The sequence below is a fragment of the Mustela nigripes genome, chromosome 17 (assembly GCF_022355385.1).
Source record: "Mustela nigripes isolate SB6536 chromosome 17, MUSNIG.SB6536, whole genome shotgun sequence".
In the NCBI taxonomy this organism is placed as follows: domain Eukaryota; kingdom Metazoa; phylum Chordata; class Mammalia; order Carnivora; family Mustelidae; genus Mustela; species Mustela nigripes.
This window is the reverse complement of record NC_081573.1, coordinates 8,577,435-8,594,488: the sequence shown is the minus strand read 5'-3', so window position 1 is coordinate 8,594,488 and position 17,054 is coordinate 8,577,435. Positions and strand designations below refer to the sequence as shown.

The following is a 17,054-nucleotide window of genomic DNA, read 5'->3' as shown; positions in this document are numbered from 1 at the left end:
TCTGTCAAATAAATAAATAAATAAAATCTTTAAAAAAAAATAAAATAAAATAAAAATAAATAAATAAATAAATAAAATCTCTTAAAAAAAAAAAGCTCAGAGAGCTGTAGTTTTTCTAGAAAGGTGAGAGAAAGTGTAATTCTGTGCAGAAAAAAGTCAAGGCTGCCCTCACACTTTAAATATTTAAAAACTTATTTTGTGACATGCTTATTTTTTTTTTTTAAAGATTTTACTTATTCATGAGAGACAGAGAAAGGCAGAGGGAGAGGGAGAAGCAGGTTCCCCACGGAGCAGGGAGCCCAATGAGGGACTCGATCCCAGGACCCCGGGATCATGACCTGAGCTGAAGGTGGACACCTAACCCAACTGAGGCCCCCAGGCATCTGGCTTATTTATTTTTTTGTTGACTGATTTTGAGGGGGATTCTTTTTTTTCTCCAAACATTTTACAAGATTTTTTTTTTCGTTTGACAGATCACAAGTAGGCAGAGAGGCAGGCGGGGGGCAGGGGGGGCAGGAAGCAGGCTCCCCACTGAGCAGACAGCCCGATGTGGGGGCTTGACCCCATGACCCTGAGACCATGACATGAGCTGAAGGCAGAGACTCAACCCACTGAGCCACCCAGGCACCCCACTTTTTTTTTTCCATCCAAACACTTTATAGTAGGAATTTGCAAACATACACGCAGGTATAAGTGGGAAGAAGAGCTCAGGAGCCTGCCTCCCCCTCTCCCGCCAGACTCCACAGCAGATTACATTTTGCCACATTGTCTTCATGGCTCTCTCTGTAGCTGGTTTTGGTTTTGCTGACCCATTTGAGGGTATGTTGTGGACATGATGGTGGAGCCACAGGAATGCTACCTGCCTAAGGTTGAACCACCATGCTTAAGAATATTAGTGAACAGGGGCACCTAGGTGGCTCAGTTGTTAAGCGTCTGCCTTTAGCTTGGGTCATGATCCCACAGTCCTGGGATCAAGCCCTGCATCAGGCTCCCTGCTCAGTAGGGAGTCTGCTTCTCCCTCTCGCACTCCCCCTGCTTGTATTCCCTCTCTTGCTATCTCTCTCTCTCTCTGTCAAATAAATAGAATCTTGGGGAAAAAAAAAAAAGAAGAAGAAGAAGAATATCAGCAAACATTCCAAAGCAGCCCATAATTTAGTCCAGATTCCCATATCCCTAGTTTTCCTCAAAATATATTTCCTGGGGGCGCCTGGGTGGCTCGGTGGGTTAAAGCCCCTGCCTTCAGCTCAGGTCATGATCCCAGGGTCCTGGGATCGAGCCCAGCATAGGGCTGTCTGCTCAGCAGGGAGCCTGCTCCCCCTGCTCCCCCCTGCCTGCCTCTCTGCCTACTTGGGATCCCTATCAAATAAATAAATAAAATCTTTAAAATAAAATATGTTTCCTGGATGGCCCTTTTGGAATGGGGACCCAACAAAGGCTCCTACATGGCATGTGGGGTCTGCATTTCCCAGGGGAGTCCCTCCATGATGGCCCCGAGTAGCCTGGAGGTGTCTGGGTCCTTCCCCCTGCCACCAGTCTCTTTCTCTTTTCTCTCCAGGAGCCCAGGATGTCCAAGTTCGAGTGCCACCCGAGGTGCGGGGCTACCTGGGCGGCACCGTGCAGCTGCCGTGCCACCTGCTGCCTCCGGCACCGGAAGTCCGAGTGTCACAGGTGACCTGGCTGCATGTAGACGCGGCCGGGGTCAGTAAGAGTGTGGCCGCCTTCCACCCCTCCTACGGCCCCAGCTTCCGCAGCTCAAAACCTGGTGAAGAGCGGCTGTCCTTTGTCACTGCTGGGCAGAGTGCAGGGACCAGGCAGGGCACCGAGATGGATCTGCGGGACGCCACGCTGGCCCTCCGGGGACTGACAGTGGACGACGAGGGCAACTACACCTGCGAGTTTGCCACCTTCCCCAGTGGCACCAGTCGCGGGGTGACCTGGCTCAAAGCCATAGGTGAGCAGTGCGGGGAGTCAGGGAACAGGAGATCCCCCCCATCGCGGATCCCTTTCTCTCTGGGCTTCAGCTGTGATATTGACTTTCCCTGTGGTCTTCGCTCAGTTAGCAAATATCTGTTAAGCACCTACTGCATGTCAGACTCTATCTTGCAAGTTGAGGACACAGCAGTTCCCAAGGCTTTCAAAAGTATAGACTGAGCACCTTCTAGGTGCCAAGCAGTATTCTAGGTTCTGGGCATGAAGCAGTGAATAAGGCAGAGCTCCCAGCCCTGCTGGGGCTTCTATTTCAATAAGGGGGTGCCAGAGAGTAAATAACATCATAAGAAAAATAGGAGTGGGTCAGGTGGATGTAGGCGCATTGGAAGCTGGGGGGCGTGGGGCAGGGGGCAGGCTACAGTGTTGGCTAGGGAGGCCTGGTGAAATCTGAACAAAAACTAGAAAGAGATGAGGGAGCCCTGTAGGGTTAAGTAAGGGAAGAGAATTCTAGGCAGAGGGCATGGCAAGTGCCAAGGCCCTGTGGCAGGGTGCATTTGAGGAAGAGCAAGGAAGTCAATGTGGCCAGAGGCTTGTGAATAAAGGCAGAGTAGGAGGGGAAAAGATCAAGAAGATGATGAGGGCCACAGATCACAGGCAGCCTCAAGGACCACATGAAAACTTTGGCTTTTGCCCTGAGAGAACTGGAGCTGTGGGAAGTTCTGAGCAGGGGACAGATGTGATCTGGGTTTGGTTTTCACAGACTCCTTCTGGCTGCACACTGGGGAGACGGGTGGAAGCTGGGGAACCAGAGGGCAGGAGGTAATGGCAACTAGATCAAGGTGGAGGCCGTTGGGTAGCAAGAAGATGTCGGGGCTTTGGAAATACATTAGAGGTAATGCCAGGGAATAATCAAATTAGCAAACAAAGGGAATGGAGTCCCTCATCGGGCTCTCTGCTCAGCGGGGAGCCTGCTTCCCCCTCCCTCTCTGCCTGCTGCTCTGCCTACTAGTGATCTCTCTCTCTGTCAAATAAATAAATAAGATATTTAAAAAAGAGAAAGAGAACACAGGCAGGGGACGTGGGAGAGGGAGAAGCAGGCTCCCTGCTGAGCAGAGAGCCTGATGATGCAGACCTCCATCCCAGGACCTGGGGTCATGACCTGAGTCCAAGGCAGACGCTTTATGACTGAGCCATCCAAGCGCCTCAAAGGCTTCCCTTTTTAATGGAGCCTGAAACCCCAATTGTTTTGCATAATTCAAAGCACAGATCTCCACCACTGGCAAAGGGCTCTCCCTGTGTCATCATGTGTTCTTCTTCTTTTTTTTAAAGAGAATCTTTTTTTTTTTTTTTAAGATTTTATTTATTTATTTGACAGGCAGAAATCACAAGTAGGCAGAGAAGCAGGCAGAGAGAGGAGGAAGCAGGCTCCCTGCTGAGCAGAGAGCCTGATGCGGGGCTCGATCCCAGGACCCTAAGATCATGACCTGAGCCGAAGGCAGAGGCTTTAACCCACTGAGCCACCCAGCTGCCCCATCATCATGCGTTCTGTTCAAGGGTTGTGTAGAGAGCACCTGCCTCTCACTAGCTAGCAGGAACATGGAACAGAACAGCCAAAGCTCTGCTTTCCCAGAGCAGCAGGTGACGTGAGAGCCCCTAAAAGGGAGAGTCAGATGTCAGGGAAGTTCCCTTGAGGAAGTGAAGCCTGGATCTGGAGGAGGAGGAAGAGCAAGCCAAGAAGAAGGGAGGCCCAGACCCTACCAGGCACATGGTCGCCAACACCTTGCAGTGGGTGCTGCAAGGACCGAGGGAGGCGTGGGTCACATGCCCGGAGTGGTCGGAGGACAGGTGGCTGGGCAACCAGGGAGCATGTGGGGAAGCCCAGCGGAGGCTCTGGCAATCAGGGGAGAAAAGGAGGGAAGGAGGAGAGGGCTGTACTACATCGATGAACTCTGGAGAAACCCAGTGAGATCCACAAGGCACCTGGGGCCATGATGCAGAAACTCGGGACAGTCCAGTTCTACCTGTGGGTTATTTCTCACAGACGCTTTATTGTTTTCCTCCCAGTATCTTTCCATGGTTTCCAGGAAGATGGGTGAAAAGGGCAAAAAATGTCCAGCTTTGGGAAACTCCACAACCTTTATCCCACTTCCGGCACCCCCATCTTCTGGCAATTACAGGGAAGAAGTAGGAGGTCTTTTGAGCTGGACCTTTGAACTGCATTATTCTGCTTTGGCTTTTTTTGAAGAAAAAAAAAAAGAAAATCTCAAGCTCTTGGACGCTGTCTCTGCTTTTCTGGCAGAGGAGGACAGACAGAATAATGTCACAGCACACACAGCATAGGGAGCGTCAGTCACCATCCCAAGGGTTTTACCTATCTGTTTAATCTACCCAACAACCCTCTGGGGTGGGCATTTTAGTTCTCCCCACTTTACAGAGGAGGAAACTGAGGTACAGGGCTGGGAAATGGTTTGCCCAAGGCCAATGCACCTGCTAAGCAGAAGAAGTGGGATTTGAGCCCCCAGTGCTTGGGGCTTCCCGGCTCAGCCCCATTGCAGAGGTGTCCATGGAAGGACCACAGGTGAGGAGTGACGTACCCCCTCTGTTGCTCTCCCCAGCACAGCCCCAGAACCACGCCGAAACGCAGGAGGTCACGCTCAGCCTGGATCCTGTACCCGTGGCCCGCTGTGTCTCTGAGGGTGGCCGCCCACCCGCTCGAATCTCCTGGTTCTCACCCCTGGATGGGGAGACCAAAGAGACCCAGATGTCGGGGCCCGTGCCCGGCACAGTCACTGTCACCAGCCGGTTCACCTTGGTGCCCTTGAGCCGAGCAGACGGTGTCAAGGTCACCTGCAAAGTAGAGCATGAGAGCTTCGAGGAGCCGATCCTGCTGCCTGTGACCCTCTCCGTGCGCTGTGAGTGTGTTGGGGTGTGATCGCATCTCCAGTATTGTCTACGCTGGCTTCCCTGGGGTACTGTCTACACCCTCCCTGAGTGTTGTCTGCATCAGCCTCCCAGTCGGCACCGCCTTCCTGCCTCTTGTCTATACTGCCCCCCCCCCCCCCCCGTGTCCCCTCATTGCCTCCGCTGGCTTCGTGAGGCGCTCTCCTTCCCACCACGATCAGTGGGTGAGCTAGAATGGGTTCGCAAGAGCCAGTTTTATGCATTTCGTCCCAATTCCACATCCAGGGAAGTTGTAGGGACAGCTTGAAATTGACCACTGGGGAGTATTTATACCGAGGAAATTGGCAAACTGCAAAAACGGCCCACACCCACACCCCCCAGTGTTACCCCACAGCGCAGCCAGAGAGTAACTCAGCCGGCTCTTCTCCACCTCGGCCAAACACACCCCAGCCCCCAGCTCAGCACTCTGCACGCTAGCTCCCCAAACACTGCCTTTGGTTAAACCACTTCCTTCATCTGCTCCGGGTGTGGCAGGAATAACAGGCACTGCCATCGTGGAACAGTAACTCCCTCCCGACCCAGGTGGCATCCCTGGACGGAGACATAGCCTGAACTGATTTGTCCTACTTGGGACATAGGTCTGCCTCCTGTTAACCCAGTTCATTTCTTCAGGATTTCCATCTCTCTGCTGACCTCTCCCCTCTTCTGGGACTCTCCCTGTCCCTGAGCTAGTTCCCCTATTTCCTCCAGATCCCCCTGAGGTCTCCATCTCCGGCTACGACGACAACTGGTACCTAGGCCGCAGCGAGGCCACCCTGAGCTGTGACGTCCGCAGCAAACCGGAGCCCACAGGCTATGACTGGAGCACGTGAGTCCTGGGTGGACCTGGGCCCCTGAGTCCCGGGTCTGAGGGAGTCAGGTCCTGAGTCTGAGGAGGGGCTGGGATCTGGACCCCTAACTCTGAGGGAGGAGGGGCTGGGGGTCTGGACTCCTGGGTCTGAGAGAAGAGGCTGCTGGGGGTCTGGACCCGTGGATCTGAGGGAAGCGCATCAGGGACCTGAGCCCGTGAGTCCTCCAGAAGGAGAGCAGTGGCCATGTAGGGTCCTGAGCATTAGCAGTTATGTCCCTGGAGCTTGGATCTTAAAGGCTGTGTGATCAGGGACCAGGCCGGGCTCCTCTGATGTCCCCCTCCGGTGACCCCTGCACCTTCCAGGACAGCAGGCGTCTTCCCAGCCTCAGCAGTAGCCCAGGGCCCCCAGCTGATCATCCACTCAGTGGACAGACTGGTCAACACCACATTCATCTGCACAGTCACCAACGCCGTGGGCACGGGTCGTGCTGAACAGGTGGTCCTCGTGCGAGGTGAGCAGGTCTTGGAGGTTGTCCGCTCCCCAAGTGTTTCTCCTTTGGGGTTCCGGGGCCGCGTTGAGGGAGGCTGTGCCGCCGGCCTGGGGAAAGATTCAGACCCGCCTTGCCAATGAGAAAGGAGGTCCATGTGGCTTTTCTGTCTTGTCCCCACCTGGGATCTGGATCGGGACGATAGGATAGGCACTGGAGGAAGAATCAGGAGGATGAGGCCTCTGCTGGGGGCTTTCTAGAAACTAGAGACCTAGAAAGAGATTCTAGGAGGAGACTCAGGGACATCGCCCTGGGCTCCAGTTGGAGAGACACATGTCACACAGCTAGACAGACACGAATAGACACATTTGAATACTGATTTCTTACCATGAGTGCTAGTCAAGTCACATCAGGAAATCAGTTTTCACATGTGTTGGAGGATTTGTGTTTCTAGAGGGGGTGTTTTGGAAATGGCGGCTGATGTGTCTATGGGTCGAAAGTTCTCAACAGTCTCCCTGATAATGACCTCAAACTCGGATGGGCCCCAAGACAGGAGAGGAAAAGAACAAGGCCAACAAGGCCTGAGGCACTGGCTGATGGAAATGGGGTAGGAATCACAACTGTAGACTGGGAGGGAGGCCGTGTGCCCTGAGACACAGACACGGGGACCCCCGAGCTGGGAACAGAGGCCCTTTCATGTCTCAGTAGGCAGGACCCACATCTCCAGAGACATACTCTGCTCTGAGATGGCCTTGGAATCAAAACAGAAACTCAGCTAAAACAACCCACACCCTCAGACCCACCGTCACCAAGACCCACAGCCCACATGAGCAGAGGCATACACCAGACAAAGCCAGGTGACCCCAGCCCAGAGCCCCCCAGGATACCACGTTTACCATTCTTAGAAACCCCCTCCCGGCACACCCGTTCATGCAGCACACCTGTGCAAACACACAACACAGGGAATAGTGCCTTGGTGGGCTGGGGGGCGGGGGCTGTGCTCAGAAACATGACCAAAGACAGACACACAGAAACGTGAGGACACATAAGTGTGAGTACCCCCACACACCTGGAGACAGGCGCCATGGCCAGACACAGAAACAGATCCCTTTCCTGAGACATAATCTTATACCACACACACGTGCACACATGCACACACACTCCTAGAAACAAATGGAAACAGATCCCTCTCAGGAATTCTGACACGCCCCATAGATACACGGCACCCCCGTTCAGACCCACTGTCCCCGGAAGTTATACTGTCCCAGACACTATCACGCAGACATGCCCACCGTGGGGAGAAACCCCAACAGTTTCACACGCAGAAACCGTACCTCACACACAGATCCTGACAAAGAACCTCAGAGACGTTCCCCAAGGCGCACGCCCTCAGAAACTCCCCAGAAACCCTGCTGCATTCAACAGATCGTCATCTCACAAATATTTGTTGAGGGTTCCTCTTTGCCAGCATCCCCCTTGATGTTGGGGAGACAGTGGTGAACTGGATTCAGCCCCGCCCTGGAAGACACACCCCAGGGAGGGCCGGCTCCATCCACCCTGCCACGCCCCACTGGAAAGCCCGCCCCTGAACCTCGACCGCAGATCCACACCCAAGAACCTGGTCTCCCCAGGCACAGTCATCAGGACACCCCTGTAAGGGGCAGAGCCTTGAACACACAGATGCAGTCATACTTGAGGGTCACCAGAGGAATACACACACACAAACACGTGGACACCCCCCACAGCCCCTTGAAACACACAGAAATCCCAGGGACGTCCCCCGCCAGAAACCACCCCCTCCAAGAGAACACACCAGCCTCAAAGTTAAGCCCTTCAAACACACCCCTCAGAGAGACTCAGCCCTATGGGAAGACACCCCGGCTCTTCAGGGACCCCGACGCAGGACGTGATCCCAGGACCCCGGGATCGTGACCCAAGCGGAGGGCAGATGCCCCACCAACTGAGCCCCCCAGACCCCCCTCACTCTCAGCCCTTGAGTCGCATCTAGAGGGTCTCGGTCACCTTGCACTCCCGTACACGGCCAGACCCAGACGTGCAGTCCCAGGCACGGGGTTCAGGGTTCGTGTAAGCACAACCGTAGGCACACAGGCTGTGCCACAGGCAAGACGGTGCCTTGGGGAGACAGGAGAACTTTTGACCCACAGGCTCATGAACACACCCACCCGCTCCAAAATACCACCTGCAGAAACCCAGATAAACATTCCATCCTGCGCCGAAACAGGTTCCCAGACGTCACTGATGGGCGTTCTCAGTAAGGAAACTGTTGCACGCCTCTAACCGGTGTACCGGTATAGACAGATATGACAGACAAAAAAAAAGAAAAAGTTTCACAAGATAGTACTTATTCTTCCTACTTGGGAGATACTTTTTCTAGTCTGCTTTTTTTTTTTTAACTGCTCCTCTTGAATTGCTAAATGGATTTGACAGCCCTCCAGTGGGGCTTTATTTGAAAATGCCACTTTTTTTTTTTTTTTTTTTTTGACACAGAGGGAGAGAGAGAGATCACAAGTAGGCAGAGAGTCAGAAGCAGGCTCCTTGCTGAGCAGAGAGCCTGATGTGGGACTCTATCCCAGAACCTTGAGATCATGACCTGAGCCAAAGGCAGAGGCTTAACCCACTGAGCCACCCAGGTGTCCCTGAAAATGCCCCTCTTAAAAGAAACACCCGGAGAAACACGGGCCCTCTGGAGCCTGGGTCCCAGCCCCTCCTATGTGCAGGGTGTGGGTAAGAGGGGTTTAGGTATAAGTGGGTTCCCCGTCCCCTGATTTCTCCCCATCTGCAGCCCTGCATGCAGGGGTGGGGGAAGGGGCATGTGTAAAATGTGTAAAATGGTTCTAGGTTTAAACTGTATCAATGTCTATTCCTGGTGTGCGGCCTAGACCCCACCCCTTGTCCCCGCCCCACCTCCTGCACTCCTCGCAGTCCCTGGCTTCCTTCTCCACTTCCAGACCCTTCCCCTCCCAGCTGTGGGCCCACTGCCGGGAACACTAGCCCAGCTGGAGACAGTGGGCTTTATGAGCCCCCATGTTCCACAACTGGGGACATGGCCCAGCCAGGAGGCAGGCTACATGGCCTGGACCAGGTGCTCCCAGCCACTTCCAAGGGGTACAGGGTTTCTCAGGAGCACCCTCCCCCTTCTTTCCTCCTTCTCTCAAATCCACCGGGCTTTGGAATCTTGACAGTCTTGACCCCCAATCCAGCTTGGCTTTTTCCTGGCTCGATCCACCCAAGATTCCATGACCCTAACCTCAGAGCTTTTGCGAGGATTCCCCCCTGTCCAGGCCTGTCCAAAGCAGGTCGCAAACTCAGATGCCTCTGGGGTCCTGGCCAGTGACCCTCTGGCTGGGCGCAAAACCCTTGTTCCGAACCCCGCAGCCACCTTCACGCAGCTACTGCCCTTCGCCGGGCAGAGACAAGAACTTGCTGTGGCCGATCTGAGTTTGTTTTTCCCTAAAAGAAATCTGGATTTTTTTTGGCGGGGGGGTGGTGAAATCATCTACTTTCTGCAATGTTAGCAAGTTTAATTTTTGAAAAACCCTGTGCAGGTATCAGGAAACACATCTGGGAGCCACCAGTTGGCAACCCCCCTCACACGCCCATCCAAAGTGCCCAGTGTGTGTAGCCCAGAGTGGACAGGTTCTACCTTCTCTCCACCTCCCCCATCTTCTGCCCAGAGTCACCTCCCCGATTTTCCCGTCACTGCCCCTGTTGTGTCCTCTGCCCCCCAACCCCGCACCACAGATGTGTCCTCTTGACCTCGTGTCTCCCTTTTCTCTCTCTCTCCCCCCTCCTTCTCTCTCCTCAGACACACCCCGGGCCTCGCCCCGAGACGTGGGTCCAGTGGTGTGGGGGGCCGTGGGGGGGACACTGCTGGTGCTACTGCTTCTGGCTGGGGGGTCCTTGGCCTTCATCTTGCTGAGGGTGAGGAGGAGGAGGAAGAGCCCTGGAGGAGGAGGAGGAGGAGGAGGAGAGAGCAGTGGAGGAGGAGCCTACGATCCAAAAACTCAGGTGTTTGGGAATGGGGGCCCCGTCTTCTGGACGCCAGCCGCCCCTGGCCCCCTGAAGCCGGATGGCAAAGAGGAGGAGGACGAGGAGGAAGAGGAGGAGAAGGCAGAGGAAGGTCTCATGTTGCCTCCACCCAAGGCTCTCGAGGACGACATGGAGTCCCAGCTGGACGGCTCCCTCATTTCACGGCGGGCAATTTACGTGTGACCCTGAGACAGACAGAGACAGAGACAGAGACACAGCCAGCCACGCCAGCCAAAGGGTTCCAGACTGGTTGGACTCGTTTTTCTGGACGACACTGGAGCTCAGATGCCACCTCCCACTTCCCTGGGTTTGGGAGGGAGCTGGAATCACACACTGGACTTCTGTCTCCAGGGCTGCATGGGGAAGGGGAGGCCCCGGGGGAGCTCGGTCATGGGGACCTAGAGAGGAACCCCCCCCCAACACACACACACAGAACTTGTTTTTGGCTCTGACCCGCCCCAGCCCCATGGCACTCAGGAGTTAATAAACGCCTTGGAGGAAAACATCGGGGGTGTCTTGTAATACGTCAGACCCCCTCACTGGGGGGTGGGACAGGGACTACTAGGTCCCGGGGGTGGGAGCCTGATGGGGACTAGACTTCGGGGGCCAAGGGAGGGGAGGGGGGCTCTGACTACTTGGATTGTTCAAGGACTTACTGGATGCCTGAAACCCCCAAGGCCAATGCAACTCCGGAAGGGAGTTGCTGGCTTCTGGGCTCAGAGACTAGGAAAGTTGGACTTGAGGGGCTTCCCCCAGGACTGTGGCTGCCTTTCTGCCAAGGGCGGGGGTGGGGGGAATAGCCAAACTGGTGAGAGCCCAGAGCTCCCCAGAACAGACAGGGAACCTGGACTGGTTTGCCCTCGTGGGGTGGGGCCAGAGCTCAAACTTGACCTTCTTCGGTTGCTGAGGATCTCAGGAGGGAGGGAGGCCCCCTTTGTTCTCTGGGCCCTGAGGATATAGGGCGGGTGGAGGTATTAAGGAACCAGAAAAATCCCATCTTGATGACACTGAACTGTGGCCTTTCTCAGTCAGCCTTCTTCCTCTAGTCCTAGTCGCAACGGGTTTTCAATGATTCCAAGGGAGGGGCTGCAGCTCCTCCAACTAGAAAATCTCCCAAACCCATGCCTGGGAAAGGGGGGGCATTGGGGGGGCCAGTTTCGGTCCCAGTCACCTGTGCTGTCCCGAGCCCCACCACGGAGGATGCGCCCGGAATGCCCGCGCGGAGCCGCCAGGTGGGGCTTGGGGCGTCCATTTCCCACCAGTATTGATTTCCACTCACTCTGCCAGGGACACAGAGGTGACTTGGGCAGACATAGCTCCGCCCTCCCACTTCCCCCCTCCCCACCGGGTGTGCCGGCAATAAAAACAGGAATAACAGTACTTTCAGGATGGCACTGTGTGGACTGAGTGAGCAGCAGTTACCATCATCCCGCCACCTCTGAAGCTCTCCCGAGGCCGCCAGGCTGCAGAACAGGAAGTTGTGGAAACAGCGACCCAGACATTCTTCCTCTGGGCAACTGAGCCGTGGGGCTGACTGAGGGTGGAGCCTGTGGGTGGGGCTTGCGAACACGTGCAGTTTCCTCTGGTTGTTTATGGTCTTGTCCCCCACCTTGGGTCCCCCATGCCTCCTCCCCAAAATGGGAATTTGGACAGTCTGGCATGGGGTGGATCCTGGAGCGCCGGTCCCCTCCTCGCACATCTGGCAAACACCAGCCAGGTGCCAGACTGTGCCCCTTGGAGCTCGCAGTGGCCGTGGAAAATGACAAACAGGTGACATCGGGGACAGAGAAGGACTCCAACCGAAAGACCCAGGGGGGCATAGCTTCTCTCAGTTCCTTCTCCTGTTAGGTTGGCAGAACCACATCCCCTGCCCAGGGTGATGACTCCATTCCCTGTAATGAATTAAGGGTTCTGATCCCGATTCCAGAATACCCACCATTCTGCGCCTCTTAGCTCTGCTGGGTCACCTCCCTCCCTTCCCTCCTCTGCCAACCCCATCTTCTCTGGCTCTGTGGTCTTTTTGCTGCTCCTTCAAAGTAACACAAGGCTTCCTCAGGGCTTTTGCACTGGCTGTTTCCTCTGCCTGGAATGATCTCATTTCCTCCTGGCTCACCCCCTACTGTCCCTTCAGGCCTTTGCTCAAATGCTGCCTCATAGTAAGTCTCTCTCTGATGACCCTTGGGGTTCCCCGCTCTGTCACTTCCTTACCACCTTCCCCACTCTGTCTTTACCCTCGATCCCTTACTGCCACCTGGCGTGATAGCTGTTGTGTTCGTCTCTGCACCCTTGGTCTCTACCCAGCTAAAACAGATGTTCCGTGGGAACAGGGACTTGCAGATGTTTTATTTGACGCTGGCACGCAACAAATGCTCAGTAAGAACCAGGGAGAGGAGGTAGACAGGTGGGTGATGACTTAGAGAATAAGAAGCTCTGGCTTTCTCCTGGAGACCCCCTGACGCTGTCCCTCTTCTTGCAGAGACCCCCAACACAGCAGGCGCAGGGGCCACGGGTGGCATCATTGGGGGCATCATCGCTGCCATCATTGCTACCGCTGTGGTCGCCACAGGCATCCTCATCTGTCGGCAGCAGCGGAAAGAGCAGAGGCTACAGGGGGCAGAGGAGGAGGATGAGTGAGTGATGGGCCCCGAGAACTGGGCGGAGGAAGGGTCCCAGAATCTGGGAACCGAAGGGGTGGGGGGAGGGGAGTGACCCCAGATCACTGTGACTTAAGTGGGGTAGAGAGGAGAGTTTCTTTCTGTCTCCTGTAAAGTGTGGGTAATGACAGCTCTGCTCTGTGACATCACCAGAGCCCAGGCTTCTGCCACCTTGTTGTTCTAACTTCCCTTCCCTCGCATTCCAAAATGGCTCCCCATTCTTCTAGCACTGTCTATATACTTGACAACCAGATACAGCCCCCTGACCTTCCCCTATTCCTGCCTGGGGGAAAGACAAATAGAGGGCAGTGACCTGCCCTATAAGGGAACCCATCACTTTGCCTCACTCTCTGTCAGCCAGAACCTGTTCACATGGTATATCAGCTTCAGGGGAAGCTGGGAAATGTAGTCTTTACCCAGGGCGGCCATGTGGCCTGCTAAAATCTCAGTCTGAGTACGGAAGTGCCTGGATATTGGAAGAGAACTAACCACACTTCTCTGTGCAGAGCACTTGTTATGTGCCAGGCTTGGTAAAATGCATTTTACTTGTGGGACCTCGATGAGGCTTCACATCCATTCATTGATTCAGTGAGTATTAAGAAAGTAACCATTCAGGGCCAGACGCCAGAGGTTAGGAATGCAATGATGAGGCAAACATTTTTAAAATGTTCACATGTGTAAATACATCACAGAAATGAAATTCTCATAGGGAACCCATGATACCCACTTCAAAGAGGAAACAGGAGAGACCCAGAATCACTTGCTGAAATTCTTCCATCAAGTGAGCATTTGGGGACCAAAATGATTCTGAAGTAACATAGTCCAGTGTGTGCATGTGTGTTTGTGTTTCTCTGTGTGTATGTGTGTGTGTGTGTGTGTGCACATAGTAAGGGTAGGGACACTTGTTAAAAATGCAGATTCCTGGGCTTACAATAAACCTACTGAATTAAAACTTTTTTTTTTTAAAGATTTTATTTATTTATTTGACAGAGACAGATCACAAGTAGGCAGAGAGGTAGGCAGAGAGAGAGAGAGGAGGAAGCAAGCTCCCTGCTGAGCAGAGAGCCCGATGCGGGACTCGATCCCAGGACGCTGAGATCATGACCTGAGCGGCTTAACCCACTGAGCCACCCAGGCGCCCCTCAAAAACTTTTTTTAAAGATTTTATTTATTTATTTATTTGACAGAGAGAGTGAGAGAGGGAACATAAGCAGGGGAAGTGGGAGAGGGAGAAGCAGGCTTCCTGGGGAGCAGGGACCCCAGTGTGGGGCTTGATCCCAGGACCCCAGGATCATGACCTGAGCCGAAGGCAGACATTTAATGACTGAGTCACCCAGGTGCCCCTGAATCAACTTTTGCAGGAAGGGCCTGAAATCTGTAGCTCCCTGAGTGATTCTGATTCACAAGGAAGTTTCTGCAACTTTCATTTATTCATCCATTTTTTTAAACAAAGATTTACTTATGTGAGAGAGAGAGAACATGAGCAGGAGGGGCAGAGGGAGAGGGAAAATCCCAGGCAGACTCTACACTGAGCACAGACCCCCACACAGGACTTGATGCCACAACTCCAAGACCCTGATCCAAGCCAAAACCAAGAGCTGGATGGTTATCCAGCTGTACTGCCCAGGCACCCCTCATTCATTTTTTAAACAAATACTCTCTGACTTCCTCACAGTGAGTTCTGAGAACACTGTTGAGGACACGGATCTCATTCTTTCCTCACTTTGCTCACAGTGGCATAGTTATTGAATGATATCAGAAATAATGTTTCAAATACAAACTCAGTAAGTGCTCCAAGAGAGAAGAACAGCTAGATAGAACCATATATCAGGAATCCCTAATCCTCCTGGAGAATCGGGGAGGCTTCCTGGAAGAAGAGAAATTCATGGGATGAATAAGAGTTAGCTGGGCAAGGGGGGCTTTTGGGGGAGAGGCAGCAGAAAAAGAGATCGGGCAGAGGGAAGGGCATCTGCAGTGATCCTGGGATAGGAGGGCTTCTTGGGTCTGAGACTCCACTTGACCTTCCTCCTACCCAACAGTCTGGAGGGGCCTCCCTCATACAAGCCACCAACCCCCAAGGCGAAGCTGGAGGAGCCTGAGATGGTAAGCACTTCCCCAGGAGCCCAAGCTGTCCCTACCTCCACGCCCGCACTTTTCCCACAGAGGCCAGGGCTAGGAGGGTGGACTTCTGGGGAGAGGCCAGCTGTGAGAGGGTCCTGACCTGCCCCTCTTTCTTCCTTGCAGCCCTCCCAGCTTTTCACTCTTGGGGCCTCAGAGCACAGCCCACTCAAGACCCCCTACTTTGATGCTGGCGTCTCATGTGCGGAGCAGGTGGGAATTCAGGGAGGGTTCGGGGTTTGGGCTTAAGGGCCAGGGATCAGCTTCTGACATAAAAGGTCCATCACTAAAGGTCATAACTCAAGGCCAGTGCTGTACTCAGAGCTTAGAGCACAGAGATGTGTTTGGGATTCAGTCGGGGAGATCATGGTTGAAAAAGTTCAAGGATATGAGGTCCTTGTCACTTAGTGTAGACTGGTTGAACATCTACATTTGCCAGATACCGTGCCTGGAGATGAGACAAAACCAGTTGTCATTCCCCTCTGTGGTCTCTTGGATATTGGGTCAGATACTGAAGCTGAGACAAATCAAGGTTTAAGGAGCTCTTCAGGGCTTAAGTTTATGTAGTTGAGGTCAAGATTGAAGTCAAAGGTTCATGGAGAAAGTCTTGTGGTCAGCGATCAAAAGACAAAGGAGAGGCCCAGGACTGACAGGCTCTGGGCTTTGAGCTGGAGACAAGCCATATGATTGCTCCAGTGCAATTTCCACCCAGCCGAACAAGCGATGAAGTCAAGAGATGGTCAGGATTTGGGGGGTCAGAGAGCAGGCTGGGATTCTGTGTAATGCACAGGAGATGACCTTGGACTCTTTTTCCCTCCCTGTCTCCAGGATATGCCGCGATACCATGAGCTGCCCACCTTGGAAGAACGATCAGGGCCCCTGCTCCTTGGGGCCACGGGCCTGGGTTCCCCCATCCTGGTGCCTCCTGGGCCACCTGTCGTGGAGGGGGTTTCCCTGGACTTAGAGGAAGATGAGGAGGAGGAGGAGGAAGACTATCTAGATAAGATCAACCCCATCTATGATGCCCTGTCCTACTCCAGCCCCTCTGATTCCTACCAGAGCAAAGGCTTTGTCATGTCCCGGGCCATGTATGTGTGAGCTGCCATGGCCCTGGCCTCTCACCTCTCACTTTTGAGCCCTTCACTTTCTGGGATCTAGATCAGGGATCTAGTGCCCCCTGACCTCTGGCCAGGCCATGGCCCGTTAACACACAAAAATGCATCTCATCTGTGACTTCTGCCTTGGTGGCTCCACTATGACCTCTAACCCAAGATCTCTGACCCAGAGAAACTGGCCATGCAGAAACCTGGTAACCTTATCTCACATGGGGACAGGCGAATATGTTTCTGCACAACCTCTGACCCAAGGTCTCCTAAGACTGTGACCTTAGATCATACCTCTCATGTCCCATCATCTCCAGACTCCCCCCAAATCCCAAAGAAAACCCCAGACCTCCGAGTTGTCCTCAGGCAGTAAAATCCCAATAATTCTGCGGGGTAGATGTTGGGGGTACCCTGCTGCTCAGACCTGAGCCCTCCAGGCAGCAGAGCCCCACTCACCCCCTCCCTACCCTGTCTGTTCCCCAAAGACAAGAGGGAAGGGATTCCCCAACCCAAGGCAGAGCTTCCCCACCTCCTCCCTCCTGCAGGCAGGAGTCTCAGGGTCCAGACCCTTCCCTGAGCCCCCACTACCCCAATTCCTGTCTACAGGGAATTAAGCCTCATCCCAGGACTAGATGGGTTAAGCTTCATGCGGTGTGCCTTGCCGGCCCCAGCCTTGGAAGAAGTTGCTGTTACTTTGAAGACTACTGAGTCCTTTTACTCCTGCCCAGTGGGATGGGACCCAAACATCTCCCAGGAGGGAGATTGGCCGGGGCGGGGGCGGGGTGGATGCTGGGGATATAATACTGTTTTTGTAATATAGCATTTCCTACAAAATCTGAGTTTATACTTTGACCAGATGTCAACTTGTGTTTTCTGTGGGATGTGAAGGGAATAGGAGTGGGACATGAGAAACAAATAGGGCACCTAGAGCTGAAGGAAATCAGGAGGCTAGAAGTCAAGA

The 17,054-nt window shown here is 53.9% G+C and overlaps 1 protein-coding gene across 3 annotated transcripts in view; it reads left to right on the top strand.

Moving 5' to 3' along the window:
- NECTIN2 (nectin cell adhesion molecule 2) overlaps positions 1 to 16,945 on the top strand; it is a 26,472-nt gene extending 9,527 nt beyond the window's left edge. The window contains exons 2-9 of one of the 3 annotated variants that reach the window (XM_059382182.1): positions 1,556 to 1,951; positions 4,545 to 4,841; positions 5,581 to 5,698; positions 6,044 to 6,192; positions 12,695 to 12,848; positions 14,912 to 14,975; positions 15,117 to 15,203; positions 15,819 to 16,945. In XM_059382182.1, coding sequence (XP_059238165.1) covers positions 1,556 to 1,951; positions 4,545 to 4,841; positions 5,581 to 5,698; positions 6,044 to 6,192; positions 12,695 to 12,848; positions 14,912 to 14,975; positions 15,117 to 15,203; positions 15,819 to 16,088 — 1,535 coding nt within the window. In that variant the 3' untranslated portion in view covers positions 16,089 to 16,945. Of the gene's footprint in view, positions 1 to 1,555; positions 1,952 to 4,544; positions 4,842 to 5,580; positions 5,699 to 6,043; positions 6,193 to 9,994; positions 10,724 to 12,694; positions 12,849 to 14,911; positions 14,976 to 15,116; positions 15,204 to 15,818 lie in introns of those variants that run through there. The other 2 variants (XM_059382185.1, XM_059382183.1) reach the window with 2 other exon arrangements.
- The last annotated feature ends 109 nt before the right edge of the window (positions 16,946 to 17,054 follow it).